The sequence below is a fragment of the Nycticebus coucang genome, chromosome 9 (genome assembly GCF_027406575.1).
Source record: "Nycticebus coucang isolate mNycCou1 chromosome 9, mNycCou1.pri, whole genome shotgun sequence".
NCBI lineage: Eukaryota > Metazoa > Chordata > Mammalia > Primates > Lorisidae > Nycticebus > Nycticebus coucang.
Window position 1 is genome coordinate 125,012,253 of NC_069788.1, and position 16,600 is coordinate 125,028,852.

The 16,600-nt window shown below is 42.2% G+C and overlaps 1 protein-coding gene across 2 annotated transcripts in view; it reads left to right on the forward strand.

Annotated features, from left to right (window-relative positions):
• PELI2 (pellino E3 ubiquitin protein ligase family member 2) overlaps positions 1-16,217 on the forward strand; it is a 231,254-nt gene extending 215,037 nt beyond the window's left edge. The window contains exons 4-7 of one of the 2 annotated variants that reach the window (XM_053602953.1): positions 4,872-5,069; positions 5,508-5,696; positions 11,505-12,057; positions 13,343-16,217. In XM_053602953.1, coding sequence (XP_053458928.1) covers positions 4,872-5,069; positions 5,508-5,696; positions 11,505-12,057; positions 13,343-13,446 — 1,044 coding nt within the window. In that variant the 3' untranslated portion in view covers positions 13,447-16,217. Of the gene's footprint in view, positions 1-4,871; positions 5,070-5,507; positions 5,697-11,504 lie in introns of both variants that reach the window. The other variant, XM_053602954.1, reaches the window with a different exon arrangement.
• Positions 16,218-16,600: the final 383 nt, after the last annotated feature.

The window sequence follows — 16,600 nt, forward strand, 5'->3', positions numbered from 1 at the left end:
ATAGCTGCATAGTGGAGTTTTCCAAGGCTACAAAACAAAACCAGGGAAAAGCTCTATGTACAGACACAGAAAGAGCTCCAAATGAATTAAATATTAGTGTTGTTAAATAAATGTAGTCATATTGATAAGATATTCAGTTAAGATTGATGTATTAGTAAACTAATGTTCTTAATATATTAAATAATATTAAATATCACATTATTATTAAGTATCGAATTAGTATTATTAAATGATCTAAATAATGCTTATATATATTAATAATCTCCAAAAGGATGAATAAGACGTTAATGATGCAGTTGCCATCGTAGGGTAGAGGACTGAACAGGGAGATGTTTTATACTTTTTAATTTGGAACCCTATGAACGTGTTAGCTACTAAAAAATACTAAACAATCCTAAACAGACAGATGAAAGACAGGCCTAGTTAAAGTCGTAGATACGAACATAGTGCCACTGTGAACTCAGGAGTAACATTTATCGTATTTGAGAGGAAAAATAAATTTTTTTTTCAAGGGAGGGAGCATAGCAAGGCAGACATTGTAATCTTTTGCAAGTTTTGTTTACTTTAATAGATTTAAGGTGCACCTGAGGAATTTCATCCCGTCTTTATATTGCAGTGATGGCGTCTGGGCTTTTGGTGTGCCCGTCACCTGAGTGGTGCACGTGGTAATGGGCAAAATCTCAGCAGTGATTCACTCTGTGCCACTCCGGTCCATTCTCCCCCAAATGTCTTTTCTTATTCTAGCAAAGAAAATCTCTTCCTAAATAAGTACATGCATTACTTCCCTGCTGACATTTTTATGGAGCCTCATAATGATTATTTAAGACTTGACAAAATTATACATTTTTAATTCTAAGATTTTTTTTACTACTTATAGTAGTAGTAAAGATTTCTTAGATTTTTTTGCACAAAGAAGATTCTTAATACTAAAAAAAAGAAACACTATTTCCCAATTGTCAGTGATGCTTTTTATCCATTTAAAATTAACAACCTTCTGTCACACACGGCACATGTAATAAGTGTGAGGCATTGAGTTCCTTCAGGAGAATCTTCTTCCTTAGTAATTTGTCAAAGTCTCATGCAGGATTCTTGGTGACATGTTGTGACATTGGCAGTGTGTTCTTCACTATTACACAGTCACGTTCTACTCAAACCTCCTCATAGTAGCCTCTGAGTGTTTTACACATATTCTCTGTTTTGTCACACAGAATATCAAAACACTAAAGATTTAATAAAATTAATAGTTTTTTGAAACTATAAGCTCATAGCAACGAAGAATACAGAGACTGAGCAGAGTTTGCAGCCACAGCTTTGCTTCCTGCTGGCAATTTCAGCTCTGTTACTTTAGTGCCATCCGTGCAGAGGTTGACACGGTAGAAAAGGCAGTTGGCATCTTTGTGTTATTATGAAAGCAATTTCTGCCTTCAGGACCTGGACCCCTTAACGGATCTCAGGGACTTACCAGGGTTTGTGGACCATGTTTTGAGAAACACCAATGTATTTCTCAGAGCTGAGAAATCTGGGTCTTTGAAAGGAAGAGTAATTCAAACTAAGGTCAGAAAAGGCATTAGCAGCAGAACCAAGTTTCAGTCTTCTGAGTTCTCCCTTCTCTATACAGTACCAACTCAGACTTCTTTAAATAAAGCATCGAGCCAAACAAGAATTCATAAATTTCTTAAGAAAACATAACACATTTTTTGATTTTTTATTAAAGTAACCTGATTCTATTCACAGACTAAGTAGACATATTGGAGGATTAATTTCAAACTATTGTAAGCAGGAAATTAAGCAGCTCTCGAAAGACCTTGAAAGGGCAAGTTTGTTTTATTTTTTTTTTTTCCTCATTTTAACAAGCCGGTATGTCAGAAGCCAACACTGACAAAAGGTGCTGTGCAGAAAGAATGCAAGGTTACCATTTCCCAAGTGTGACTCAGTATAGAGGGCTGTTCATTTAGCCATTCCCACTCAAGTGGTTTCTGTGTTGAATATTTAAAAGCAGAACATCAGAATGGACCAGAAAGGGCCTTGGGCTGCTTTTCTCACAGTGGACTTAGAGTAGACTCAGAACACAAAAATATTATTCCCTGAGAAAAAAAATCAAAGCTAGATCTGAATTCAAGGGATCAATTAGGTGTGATGAAGTCTGAGTTAATACCGTCAGAATAAGATTTTGATAATTGTTTTCTGGAGTAAAGAGAAGAGTGGCTTAAGGAGGAGGGAAGTTAAAGAGATTGGTGAGGAAATGGAGGAAACAGCTAGGGCAGATTGTCCAAGGACTCTTGCTGTGACCGAATCAGAGAAACGGGGCTAGAGCTTGGTGGTTGCTTGCAGATAAAGGAAAGTATTTTTAAAGACAAGAGGCTTGTCCAGAGCAAGGTCACTCAAACTGTTGCTCTGCTGTGCAGAGTTTGTGAGTGTACAGAACGAGATAAGTACAGAAACTCAGAGGAGGCATTTGGTAAGTTTTATAACAGCTTAGTATTGCTGAAATATCCAAGCAAATTATCATTGTTCTAGTAATTATTTTTATTCTATTTTTTAAAGGTATCAGGGACAGATTGGAATTCTAAAAATAAAAGAAAACAATAACAAAAGTGGTTCTTAGAGTTTGAGAAACTTATTTGGATGAAGCCAGAATGTAGCTCTTCTAGAAGAGAGTAGTTTCTGTAGATGGGAAGGAACAGTTGTGGGGCATTTTAGAAGAGGCTGGCTTTAACTGTAACAGCTTGAAGAGTCTTTTCCCCCATCTGTGGACATTGACAGAAACGAGGACAGAGATCGTGTCATTGTAGGGCTCCAGATTTGGGGGGTGGGTAGATTTTAGAATTTTTCACATTTTACTCCTAAACGTCATTGATGGGGTTCAGGATAGACTGTTCCTGAATTCAGAGTAGCCTTCCTTATCTCCTTATACTTTTCTGTATTTGTTAAATATTTTGAAGTAAGTATTTGTTAATTCTCTTTTGAGAAAAGCTTTATGGAAAGATTACAGCAGTTGGAATCAACAGAGCTTCTGAGTTACACACCTAGTGTTTAAATGAATCCAGCAGAGGGAAGACTTTGCAACTCTGGAGAGGTGAATTATATGACATAATTTTATAGCATCTCTAATTTAGATTTTATGTTGCATTTTTAAACAAGTTATATGTTTTCTGAATCTGAAACACATATATTAAACTCACACTAAAGGGCAGCGCCTATTGCTCAGTGAGTAGGGCACCGGCCCCCTATACTGAGGGTGGTAGGTTCAAACCTGGCCCTGGCCAACCTGCAACAACAACAAAAAAATAGCCGGGCGTTGTGGCGGGCGCTGTAGTCCCAGCTACTCCGGAGGCTCAGGCAAGAGAATTGCTTGAGTCCAAGAGCTGGAGGTTGCTGTGAGCTGTGACACCACAGCACTCTACCGAGGGTGACGAAATAAAACTCTGTCTCTAAAAAATAAAAAATAAACTCACCCTAAAGCAATATGCATTTGTTCAAGTTGATGAACCAGGAATTTGGTTTTTTCAGGCACGAGAAATTAAGGGGTGTGAAGAATAAGGAGAAATAGATGTCTGCTGTCTGTTGGTTTTATAGAGATAGGTCTGTGCTTGAGAGTGTGCGTGAGATTTACAGGTGAAATATAGTATTCTAGGAAGCAAGCAGAGCTAAGTGACCCAAGATTTTTTTTCATTTTATTCACTTAGATAAAAAATGTATTACACTGTGTCATAGGTAGCATTTTGAGATCAGAATAAAAATACCATGTAAATTGACTTTTGGGGGCCTTAGAGGTATCCATTGACAGCTTTAGAAATCACAGTTACTATTGTTAGGAGAGATCATCAGTACCATATTTAGCAAGAAATTATGCATTTACATATAAGTGATTTTAACTTCAGTCTCTTTGGCACATAAAACATTTATACTGTTTTCCAGTTAGAGATTCACAGAAAAGTATTATAGAAATATTTTAATATTCTATCTTGAGATTGTCTTATTTGTAAACAAATTTTTTTCCTAACTCACAAAAGAGAACAATATCAAATTTATTCACTGGGAAAAGCTATGTTAGAACTCTAAAGACCTTCCTAATGAAGTATACTCTTTCTGGCCACATTTAAACTTATATAGAAAAGTAAGCCATTATAATATTATTGGCCTTTTTAGACTTCCCAAGAAGAGTTTTTAAAAACCCAAACTTGAAATGCTAAGACCAGCTTTTAATATTTTTTTTGCTAGACTATATTCCAAACTTTGGGCCAACTTTGTAACTTTCTCATACATGCTAAGTAATGATAATAGCTGTTTCTTTTCTACCTCTGGGTTAAGCTGTTCAGGGCTGTGAGTCACTATTGGATTGACTTAGGAAAACCATTCTCAAGAGAGTGAGAGGAAGAGTTCCTTTGTTATTATTTAAAATCTTGGTGGTTTTCTATGTGAAAATAGAAAAAAAAAAGTTTGCTGTGAAAATAATATTCCTTCCTGGAGGAATCTTGTGTGTGGCAGAAGATCGAATGTTTTCCTCCTAATTGAGCTTTCTCTGAACACTTAAGATCTGACTTCTGTGTGGGCGTAAAGTTTCATTTAAGCAAAGTGAACAGTTTCTAGAGAGTTACTGCACTGCCTGTGTGCTCAAGAAGGTAGATCTCATGTTGTAGTCTTATTGCAATAAAATAAAATTATAAAGTAAATATTTTTTTTTTCAATGTAATGAATGGCTGCCACAGTGTCTCCCTTAAGTAGAAAAGGAATACAACTTAGAATCTTCATTAAATTCTGACCCCTGAAGCTAAGATAACAAAGGTATCTGGAATACCCATTCCGTGGGAAGAAAATATTTAAAGCTGATTATTTTTCAAGTGGATCATGAATGCATTTGATCTATGTAGGTGGGCAGATCAACGGAAAGCCCTATCGACTTCGTTGTTACAGACACAATTTCGGGAAGTCAGAACAACGATGAAGCCCAGATCACACAAAGCACCATATCCAGGTTTGCCTGCAGGATTGTGTGTGACAGGAGCGAGCCTTACACAGCACGGATATTCGCCGCTGGGTTTGACTCTTCCAAAAACATATTTCTTGGAGTAAGTACTATTAATGAGTACCTTGTTTCAAGAAAAACATCTACTATTATGTCCTCTTAGAACATTTAATTTGGGCCAAAAATTTACTTTGCATATTGCCTGTCCTTAGATTTTGACATTTTGAGATTTTAGTTTCTAGGTAGCCAGTAGGGAGGATGAAAGCAGCCCTGAGAAAGAGGCCCAGGCGTCCAGGTTTTTTAAGCTCCTGAGATGAACGTAATGGTATCCGGACATAAATCTTTCATCCATTTTAGCACCTCTTTTATACTGTCAGAATAATTGCATATTTTAGGCTTGGCAATTGCTAGCTTTAGGTAGAAAATAAAAATTTGTCACCTTCGTTCCCCTTCCCCTACCAGTATTTTAAAAAGTTCTGGAATACCCTGAGTTAGAAGGCTGTCTTAGCAGGCTTTTTCTATTCTGTGGTGTGCTCTCCAGGAAAAGGCAGCAAAATGGAAAAACCCCGATGGCCACATGGATGGGCTAACCACAAACGGCGTCCTGGTGATGCACCCTCGAGGGGGCTTCACCGAGGAGTCCCAGCCCGGGATCTGGCGTGAGATCTCCGTCTGCGGGGATGTGTACACCTTGCGAGAAACCAGGTCGGCCCAGCAGAGGGGAAAGCTGGTGAGTGGACTTCACTCTGGAAAATGAACCAAACTGAAAAACCTAACTCGAGGACCGTCGTTCCCCCTCCTCCCTCCAGGGGCAGTTCAGAACTTTGTAGGGTGTGAGTGCCATGGACTGTGCCCTGGGAGACAGGAATTCTACCAGCCCCGAAAGTTAGAGGGAAGTGCCCTTACTTCCTCTGAGTGTTTAAGCTGTTCCCATAGTAGAAGTAAATTATCTTCGGTTCCTTACCACCTTAAGAGCATAATCTTTAATTTTATATCTCACCCCAAAAAATCTGCTTAAATTCTCTGTAATGAGAACGAACTTTTATTTTTAGTATAAAACTGTCCAGATTTGAAAAAAGTCCTGAGCTATCTAAAGCCAGTTAGTGAAAATTATGCATTAAAGAATTATTTTCTAGACTTTCTGCAACTAAGAAATAATAAAGTTAGCTTTTCCCCTTGAGTTCATAGTAATAAAATTAATACAGAATTCTCAATATTGTGCACCATAAGATAGTTAAAAACTTTTTACTTGCCATGTTTTGTATTTTTCTGCTAACCTGGCATGTTAAATATCTTCCTGAAAATATCCCCACTTAGCCCCAGTTCTAAAGAGAAGAGAAGCACAGTCACCAAAGAATGTGGGGCTGTTTTCCTAGCATGGTTTGCTATTCTCTGCTGGAGGCTTGTGTTTAGGGACTTGTTTTTCTTTTCATTTTACACGATTGTTTGGCTACAGGCACAACTTCTGCATTTTACAGTAGCAAAGCCTCATGTAGGAGCACACTGGCTGAATAAACACAAGAAGCACTTTCTAAGAAAGGGCAAATAAATTCAATACATTTTGGTTATGTATTTTCAATAAATTACACATAGGGAAGGAAATGTGAAAGCAGTTTTTCCAAATAACTTTTGTTTCTAAATATGGGATAGTTAAACACAAAACTGACCTAGATTGGCTGTCCAACATCATAACAGCAAGAGCACAGAGTAAGTAGCTGCTGGGAGGAGGAACCATAGTAACGTCAGCTGCTGGGTTAGCTCACTGACCCTGCGCGGTGCCTGTTAAGGAAGGAGAATCATCCTCTTCCATGGATGAGGAAAGTGTGGCCCAGAGAAGTTCAGTATTGCCCGGTGTCACAGCAGATGGAATTACACTCAGGGCTCCCTGCGGAGAGTCTGCACGCCTGCTTGCTGCTCTGTACGTCTCATGGGGAACCACCTGGCTCTCACCTGAGGTGGTTTGCACCACAGCACTTGCCTCCCTGGTGAGTGTGAAGCCTGCGGGGAAGTCCGCGGGAGGCCTGTTTGTCCAGGTGGGCATGTCATAGGGCGGGTTTCTTATTCACTCACATAGCTGTGTGTGATAATTTTACAACACAGCTAAAAAGGAAGAACTCCAAAAATGTCTTCATTAATGGGTCGTATGAAATACAGAGACCAATTTTGAAGTTAGTCCCGGAGACTGGCACAGATCTGTGTGAAATTGTGCTGTGCTCTCTGATGCACCTGACTGACCTGGCCAGCAGTAAAGGTTCCCGTCAGGCTGATGGAGGTCGGGGAGATGCATCCTCACTGCCACGTCCTCGTGTTAACCCCCAGAGGGCAGCTTATCTCTGCTGCAAGGAAAGCCTTCTGATTCTGTGAACTTCTGTTTCAGTTTGTGACTATGGGCCATGTTGCTGGTAGCATTGGATCAGATTCTGGGGATAGTCTGTGGCAGTGATGAAAACAGCTGCTGAAAGTCTGAGATAGCTGTTTGTTATAGCAGCAGTAGATGCCCCCGTCCTCAGTGTGGAGCTGGTGCTGGTGGAGGATTATGTATTATTAGCATCATACTCGGCATTTAATACAAGTTAATATAAAATCACCGTGGTTGTTCATCGTTATAGCAAACAATGACACCTTAATACTTTATTTAGTCAACAAAATTAATTAAATGTGGGGGAAATGTCTTTTCAGGCACTCAACCCCCTGAATAAATAAATAGATGAATGGAGTTTGAACTGTCCTACTCACTTGGCTAGTTAATGACAACATGTGGTAATCCTTTATAATGTTACTGTAGGAGTCCCTGAAGTGTTTCTTTAAATTTTAGCTGAGTCATTTTATTAAACTATAGTGGCTTTGTATAAATTCAGTAAATTTGATTAAATTGATTTGCTTGCCTAATTTTAGCTAAAATTGCAAAAATGACCATAGAGTTACTATGTGCAGGTTCTACCAAGTGCTGTGTGTTAATTCTTTCTTGGGTATCGCCTAAAACAACCTGTGAGGTCAGGGTTGTTACTGTTCCCATTTACAGACAAGAAAACCTGAGTTTTAAAATTTCAGTCACTAGTAAGTGCTGGGTGGGGGTTTTAATTTTCTACATCGTGGTGAATTGATGTGTGGGGGCCGTGGTGTTTAACTGTCTCTTCCACAACACACTCAATCCCTGTGCTTGCACCTGGCTTTTCTTTTTGGGTAGAATTTACAAAATAAAATCTGAATCTGTGCTTCTGTATGGTGGCTACGGGTGTGCCTTTACCATGCCACCTCCTACACTCTGTGCTCTGGAGAAAGATGTGCACGTTGTCCGCTGTTTGCAGGTAGAGACAGCACACAAGAAGTGAAGACTAAAGGGGGGGCGGGGCACAGGCTGCATTCGGAGCAACTGGTAGAGTCAGTGGCTTTGCATTCAGCCACCAGGTCTGAGTCCTGGCTCCACAGCTCAGCTCTGTGGCCTTGAACCAGTGACTGGCTTCTCTCGCTGCCTGGCTTCCAAATCTGCTAAGCAAGCATGCTGGTCTGAGTCCTGTGTGATTCCTGGGAAGGAGGGAGCAGTGCTGTACATGGTAACGCGCCACACTCGGTCAGCTGCTGCTGCAGAGCTCAGGCCGGGAGCTGGGACGTGGCCAAGATCTCCACTCCTCCACCTTCAGGTTGCACAGCCTGTCACAGACCAGGCAGCAAATCACTAACTCAACAGATACCACGTGCCAAGTGCAGTCACAGAGACAGCACTGGAAGGTACTAGAGACCCTCGGAGAGACTGCTGCCCTAGTTGTGGAGGTTCAGGGGCACAAAGGCACGTGGAAGACCACAGGCCCACACTTCATTGTTTACCAGGAACTACCCTATGCAGGGAGAAGAGGGAGCTGTCCAGAGTCAGAGGCGGGTGGTCACAAAATATCCGTTTTTTTAACCACACCTGTAGACAGTTACATCCCAGCCAGGGAGGGGTGGACCTCAGAACACCCAGTCAGCGGGGAGGGGACACGGGCACTACTCGATATGAGCTGGCATAGAAAAGGGTCTTCAGCAGGGGTCACAGTGTTTGTCCTGTGCAGTGTTCAGATTTATCATGTTATGGAAACTACGTTTTTCTAGTATTTGGTACTTTTGTTAGGAAAGGGCTGATTCTCCATGCAGGGAAAACTTCCAGGGCACAGTGACATCCTGAATGATGCCAGGCAAGGACTGGTGCTGGTGTGGCGTGTTCTAGGCAGAGGCCACCCATACACCTGCTGCAGGTGGCCCCCGTCGGTGCCCTCATGGACTCCACTCCCTCCAGCTCAGTGTGGAGCGGTCCTGGTTTGCAGTGAGAAAGGAAAAGCCACAGCTAGAGAAGTAGAGTGGCTGTTTGGGCACGGCCTTGCAGGTGTATAGAAGTGGAGGCTTTAGCTTGAGGGCAGTGGAGAACCTGCAAAGTCCTTTAAAACAAATATTGACATTTCTGGCTCTGTCCAGCCCCCCACTCCTGTGGCTCCCCGAGGTGCTCATCTGTCCTGGCCCCGTCTCCCAGGGCACTCACAGGCCTCACATGCATAGCTGCTGCAGACGCCCAGCACTGCGGGGCACTTACAGGCCTTATGTGCACTGCTGCTGCAGACGCCCAGCACTGCGGGGCACTTACAGGCCTTATGTGCACTGCTGCTGCAGACGCCCAGCACTGCGGGGCACTTACAGGCCTCATGCGCACGGCTGCTGCAGACGCCCAGCACTGCGGGGCACTTACAGGCCTTAAGCGCACGACTGCTGCAGACGCCCAGCACTGCGGGGCACTTACAGGCCTTATGCGCACAGCTGCTGCAGACGCCCAGCACTGCGGGGCACTGACAGGCCTTATGCTCACGGCTGCTGCAGACGCCCAGCACTGCGGGGCACTGACAGGCCTTATGCGCACGGCTGCTGCAGACGCCCAGCACTGCGGGGCACTTATAGGCCTTATGCGCACAGCTGCTGCAGATGCCCAGCACTGCGAGGCATTTACAAGCCTTATGCGCACGGCTGCTGCAGACTCCCAGCACTGTGGGCACTAATAGGCCTCTAATGCATGGCTGCTGCAGGCACCCAGCACTGGCTTCCCAACTCATCCCCAGCTGCCATTTCTCCTGTATTTCTTTCACTATGGGAAGCCCCTCTCTCTGTAGACACCCAGATATGTTCTTCTCCATTCAGGAACCAAGTGCTCCGGAGCTCCACTCCTCATCTAACCCTGCACTTCGTGCCCAGTGCCTGCGCAGTCCTCTGTGCAGAGGGGCACCCACTGTCACTGCCAGAGAGAGGGCCCTGCTGTCTCCCCCGCTGCTGGTCTTACATACCTACAGTCCGTTCTCCAAACTTCCAGAAGTGACCTTCTTGAAAGGCAAATCAGTTGAATTATGGCTGCTGAGAACCCAGACACACCCACCCTGCGATGGGTGCAAGAGCCCAGCCTCCTCTATAGCCTGGGTCTGCCCCGCGGCCCAACCCCACCCAGTCTGTTCTGCTAACAGCTCTGCCTCCTGGAGCTCTTCCTTGTCCCCTGGTGCACTGGCTCTCCCTGTCCTGGGTATTGACTCCTGACATTGTCAAATCCCTATTCAAAGAAAATCCTTTTAGGAAACATTCTGATCATCTTCATCAAGGTGACAGCAGCAAATGTTTATGTGCTGTTCACTGCATGGGGCACTGTCCTGAGAACTTTGTATTAGCTTATCTGACATGACCACCTCCTCTGAATTTTACATGAACACAAGCAGGCACAGGGAACTTAAAGGACCTGCCCAAGGTCACACAGCTCATGAGTGACAGAGCTGGGGTTTAAGGCCAGACAGAGTCCATGCTCCCAGTTACTGTGCTGCTGTGGCCTCACACAGCACTCACTGACCCTGCTGCCCCAGGCACATCTTTCTAACACTGCTGAAGAGCAGATCTCAGCAGGATGAGGAGGAGGCTTCCTGAGTCTTCGTTACTCAGGGCTGGGCACACACACAGCAATGGAGGCATGGTCACCTTCCCAGTGACCACATCTGCTGTACTTTCTGGAGCTGGTGGGCAGTTTTGTGAGTGTGTAGTGCATGGCCCAGGTTCATGTGGAGCCACTGGGCTGTGAACCCCAAGAGTAAAGGCTGTAAGACAGGCACAAGGCACAGGGAGGTTTGGACCGCTGCTCCGCTGACTACAGGCCCCAAAAGATTCTAGATGGCTCTGTTCAAATGCAGATAAGTCTTCCCTGGGCAGGCTGCCTGCACAGCTCCAGTCTGCAGGATGTCTGTCAGTTAAGTAATCTTGTTACTGGTTTAAGGAGCTAATCAGACATGTCAAGCTAGGTCTGTAGTGCTCAGGGTTTTGTGCTCCTGGCACATTCGTCCTGTGTCCATTGTTCACAGGAGGAAACCGAGGCTCGGGGAGGCTGGGTTACTGCCCCAGTTCTGTCTTTTTTACTGGGACAGATTTGCCTCTATGTGTTGTCTTCAAAGATCATTTTTTGTTTGAGAGGAAAGAACGTTGGAGTTATTTCTCCAGAGATTTGCTGGATTTTGCTTTTAAAAGGCGTTGTCTCTCAAACTTGCAGGTGGAAAGTGAGACCAATGTCCTGCAGGACGGCTCCCTCATTGACCTGTGTGGGGCCACTCTTCTCTGGAGAACGGCAGACGGCCTTTTTCACACTCCGACCCAGAAGCACATAGAAGCCCTCCGGCAGGAGATCAATGCTGCTCGGCCTCAGTGCCCCGTGGGGCTCAACACCTTGGCCTTCCCCAGCATCAGCAGGAAAGAGGTGGTGGAGGAGAAGCAGCCCTGGGCATACCTCAGCTGTGGCCACGTGCACGGGTACCACGACTGGGGCCACCGAAGTGACACGGAGGCCAATGAGAGGGAGTGTCCCATGTGCAGGACTGTGGGCCCCTACGTACCCCTCTGGCTGGGCTGTGAGGCAGGATTTTACGTAGACGCAGGACCGCCAACCCATGCTTTCACCCCCTGTGGACACGTGTGCTCAGAGAAGTCTGCAAAATACTGGTCTCAGATCCCACTGCCTCATGGAACCCATGCATTCCACGCCGCGTGCCCTTTCTGCGCGACACAGCTGGTCGGGGAGCAGAACTGCATCAAATTGATTTTCCAAGGTCCAATTGACTAATGCCCTTGACAGCCACCTACAACTTTATTAACAAATTACTGTGAAGATTTTGCCACTAATTCTAGATTTTCCTTTTTGTAATGCTATTGATTGAGGGGAAAGGGCCGAGGTCTGGGATGTAGGAGGGGCCACCGTGATGAAACTCGGCCAGAGTGTGACAGATGGCAGCTGTGTGTGTTGTGCTCAGAGCCACAGCACCGTCATGGGAGTCTGCTTGACTAAACCATAATACCTTTGTAATAATTGGATTTTAAATGCTGTGCTTTTATTTTTAACCTTGGATTTTTAACCAAGTTTTTTTCCTTTGTAAACTTGGACGGGATTTTGTCCTATTTTACAAACATAGAAGAAATTCATTCAAAAGTTGTTGTCACATTAATGTGTGACCTTCAGTGCTGTGTAATACGGGTGGCAGTAAATCCTGTACGGATGGCAGCTAAATCTGACCACATACCAAAGGGGTGGCCCTACAGTTGACAGCGCATGGAAGACCTTAGACGCAAGTGGTTATTTTGAAATCTGGGGCTTTTTTCTGATTTCATTTTTTTTTTTTACTTTTGGAGGACAGAATATTCATACACTTTGGGCTTTTTTTAACTTCACTAGAATTTACTTTATACACTCATTCATCAAAATTGTGGCATTTCAGACAAAGAGTTTTGCATAACTTTTTAGTCTGCCTTTTGTTATTTCTACCTAATATAATTTGTCACTAATACTCATCTTGCAGGGCCAAAACTGTTTGGTTCATTAAAATGTGTCAGCTCTTAAAAATTAATTAACCGAGGGTGATGATTACAGCAGTAGACGTGGCCTGGGTATTATACTACCAAGTTTATTTGCTTACTGAATTGTTTTAAGATTTAAGAATGACTAAAAGTAAGCTTTTACTTTTTAAAACCACTTGGGGTTTTATAAGGTTTATAGTTTTCTTCTTTAAGAAAGCCAAAGTAATTCTGTGAGTCTAAAAACAAATCCCAGTGATCGAGTCATTTTTGTTCAATCCTTCACCACATCTGTCACCTTCCCTTGCTTATGAGCCCTGTGAGTTTTGAAAATGTTTGCAAATCACACTAAATTTAAATATGATCATTAGATACACACAACACCAAGTGGTACAGCTGCAGAGATCATTTGAAATTCTTGATTTTCAGTGAGCAAATGAGGAATAATTAAATCAGAATTTCATATGAGCCCCCCCCCCCCGCCATTAGTTCATTCTGTATGATGAAGATTCCTGGGCACTCATTTTCCATGTTTGGGGCCAGCAGGGTCAGCACCCCCAGAAATCAGAGGTCCCTCAGGGCATGGAGACCACTGGAGGAAGCTGGCTAAGATCAGTTACACCCCTGCCGGTGAAGCAAGTATGTATTAACACTGTCATTCTCTTAAATTGACCATTGCACATTTGGGTGACCTTTTTTAACTTTTGTAAATATCTATAATTTATACGACTCTAATATACTATGTCTATACTTGAATTGGTGGGTCCAGGTTCTGCCTCCCGCAGATATTTTGCCAGCTTGCAGTGCTCCAACCCAGTTGATATGATCTATTACTCTTGATTGCTGCTGCTTAATCTGAGTTAGTATTTTAAACAGTCAGCCTCTCAGTTTTAAAACAGCTTTATTTTTCAATGGAGGTCATTGTTTAAGATGAGGCATTTTGGATTTTGGTTTGGTTTGCTAATTTTTAATTGGTGTAAAAATTTAACAACAGTCGTCTCACTAACAGCTTCCTCTATTCTATATAGCTTATCTTACCTACAGACAGAAAATGAATGGAAAAAAATGGACTTGCCTAGAATAATATATTGAATGCCTTTTGATTTAGCCAGAGTCTCCAATGATGAGCTTTCACTGATAAGGGTCTGTCTTCTCAGCCTGTGATTCTTCAGGCTCCAAAGATTGATAAAGGAGGCTCTTGTTTCCCTTTCCTTGCTCTATGGCTTGAAGATGGTTTAAGGGTTCTTCATACCCTAAAATCATCTTATAAGATTAATGTTCTTACATACAGAAAGGCCAGATTTTACCTACCAAAAATTTTTTTTCCAAAAAAGTTATGTATATCATAAGTCTAGTAGTTCTGCATGTATGTGACAAGTGCCCAGAAATAAAATTACCTTCCAACCTGAAGTTTTGGACTTACAGTAAACTCAGATACCTTAAGTGTAAACTGAAATTTGGGCGCTGAGTTCCAAGCCCTTGGAAGGGCAACAGTGAGTCCCTCTCTGTCAGCTCCTGTCTTTTCCTCTGGCTTCGAGGAGCTGCAGCAGGTGTCAAGTCTGGAGAAAGGAGACCATGCTGATCTTGGCTGCCTGGAGTAAGATCCACCCCTTATAATGTGGACTAATAAGATTCTTTCATGATTTTTTCCCCAGAGTTGAAAGCAATTTAGTTTGTGAGAATAAAAAACTCTAGCTCACCAAGGACAGTAATACAGTTCGGAAAAGTTAACTTCTGAAAAGTCACTTCTGTTTTTATTCGCTTGCCATCCCATTATAGGATGAGTCCTGCTCCCCAATGTGTATATGAACATAAGGAAATTGCTGACCAGTTTGATCTTGGCCTGACTAAAATGCCTTTTGTGAGTAGGTTTCCATAAGTAAAGCCCCAGTGTTGTATTCCCTTAGAAAAATTTTTTTTCAGTTGTTTATGTCAGTTTACTACCAAAAAAAAAAAAAAAAAGATTCAGAGTGGATGGAGCACAACTCTGAGTATTTTTCTAGTCTGGAATTTTTATTAATAATTGGTGCTGCCGGGTCTTGCCTGCTGCAACCCTCAATGTTTCCCTTATTTGGGTCGGTTTTTTGCAGAAAGGGCTACAGTTCATACTGCAGAGTAAGTATTAAGTTTCCTGGATTTTTACCCTTAACTGTGGCCCAAAAGAATTAAAATTTGTTAATATAAAGAGCATATTTATCATTCCCCAGTAGTTACTTGTAGAGTTTGGTAACTTTTTGCCTCAGGGATGCCACGTGACATATAGCTGGTTATAGAACTTCAGGGTTAGGGTTTAAAGAAAGGAGCAAGCCATTGGAAAAATGATAGGCTTCATTAAGGAGACTAATGAATCTGTATGCAGAAATATGCTGGGAACTGGCATAAACATGATTGTAGTAGAATTTATTTTTCAGTACCAATAGGGAAATTATTCTAAGTTATCACATACACTGTGTTAGGAAAGTTGAGGAGAACTCTTTTCTTCATTAAGCTTCAATGCCTTTGATTTCTGCTTTTATAGAAAAACTTAAACCTCTTATGTAGGAGCTCAGTATTGTTATTTTGGCACTTTTGAGAGTTTAAAGCATGTTTTCTACTTAATTTGAGTGTAATATAGGTTAGATAGAATTGTTACCTGCAGTTCTATGATTCTGCTCACTTCTCTTTTTTAAAGCCGTTCTGTTCTTCTGTTGTGCATGAAAGGGTGTACAATCACAGCAGTGTTGATGCTGTGTGACTTAATCACCATGCAATCCTGCCTGGGAACAGTGGAACTTGTGATACACAAACCCCACTGGACCTTGACTGTAAGCCAAATCCAGCCCCGCCCCTTGGCTGTGGGCCTTACATCCCAGTGGTTAGTCTCTGCAGGCTACGGGTGTGCTGTTCCTCCCTCAGGGCTGGGGTAGAGCACAGCTCTTTCTTCATTTCCGTAGGATTCAAAGGCCAGTAAGACTTTAGGATCATTTTAAAAGAATGTAAGCATGATTGAAGCAGTAAAACAAAAGAAGGTTCAGTATTTTCTTTTGAGTAAAACTTAAATCTTTCAAATAAGTTTTTGCCCTGATGAAGAATCCCCTAGAGAAAGATAGGGGAAAATGAATATTTTTCCAGTTCTACTTTACTGTTTGTAAACATGTTTTTAGACAAACAAATAAACTAGATGAAAGGAAATCTGTTTCTTTTTAGCTGAGCTGACAGATTGCTTTTCTGTATTAATCTAGAACTTTAAGGGGGTGGTCATATTTACCATGGATAGTGTTATGAGCAGTCAAACTTTATGAATATATTTGTAAGATTGTTCTTTTATATTTCATGTCAAATTGAAAAGTTTATTTCTTCACTATTGTACCTGTGGAAATACAAGCCATTTTACAGGAAAAATCTTCAAAACCTATTAAATGGATCTCAGTACACTGTATGTTGTTGTCAGACTGTGTTATCTCCAGCTGGGTTGGGGCGTGCAGTGGGAGGCAGCACCCAGGTAGACTTTAGTTGTACATTTCTCAAACTTTTAAGTTAATCCCCAACAGTTGAGTTTATTAATTTTTTATATTCTTTACAATACATATGTAAATCTGGATTCTAAAAATCCCCTACTTTTTTTATTAAAGAAATTACTATTTCTTATGACATTACATCACTGTCAAATAAATCTAACTTCCAGGCAAACTTAACCTGGATTGTAATGGATTTTCTTCACAATCTCTTTAGAGTCATATTGCTACTTTTGTGATGATCTTCATTGACTTTTAATGACATAATAAGGATTGTGTGTAAACCTTTAACCTTTACCATAAGAAAATA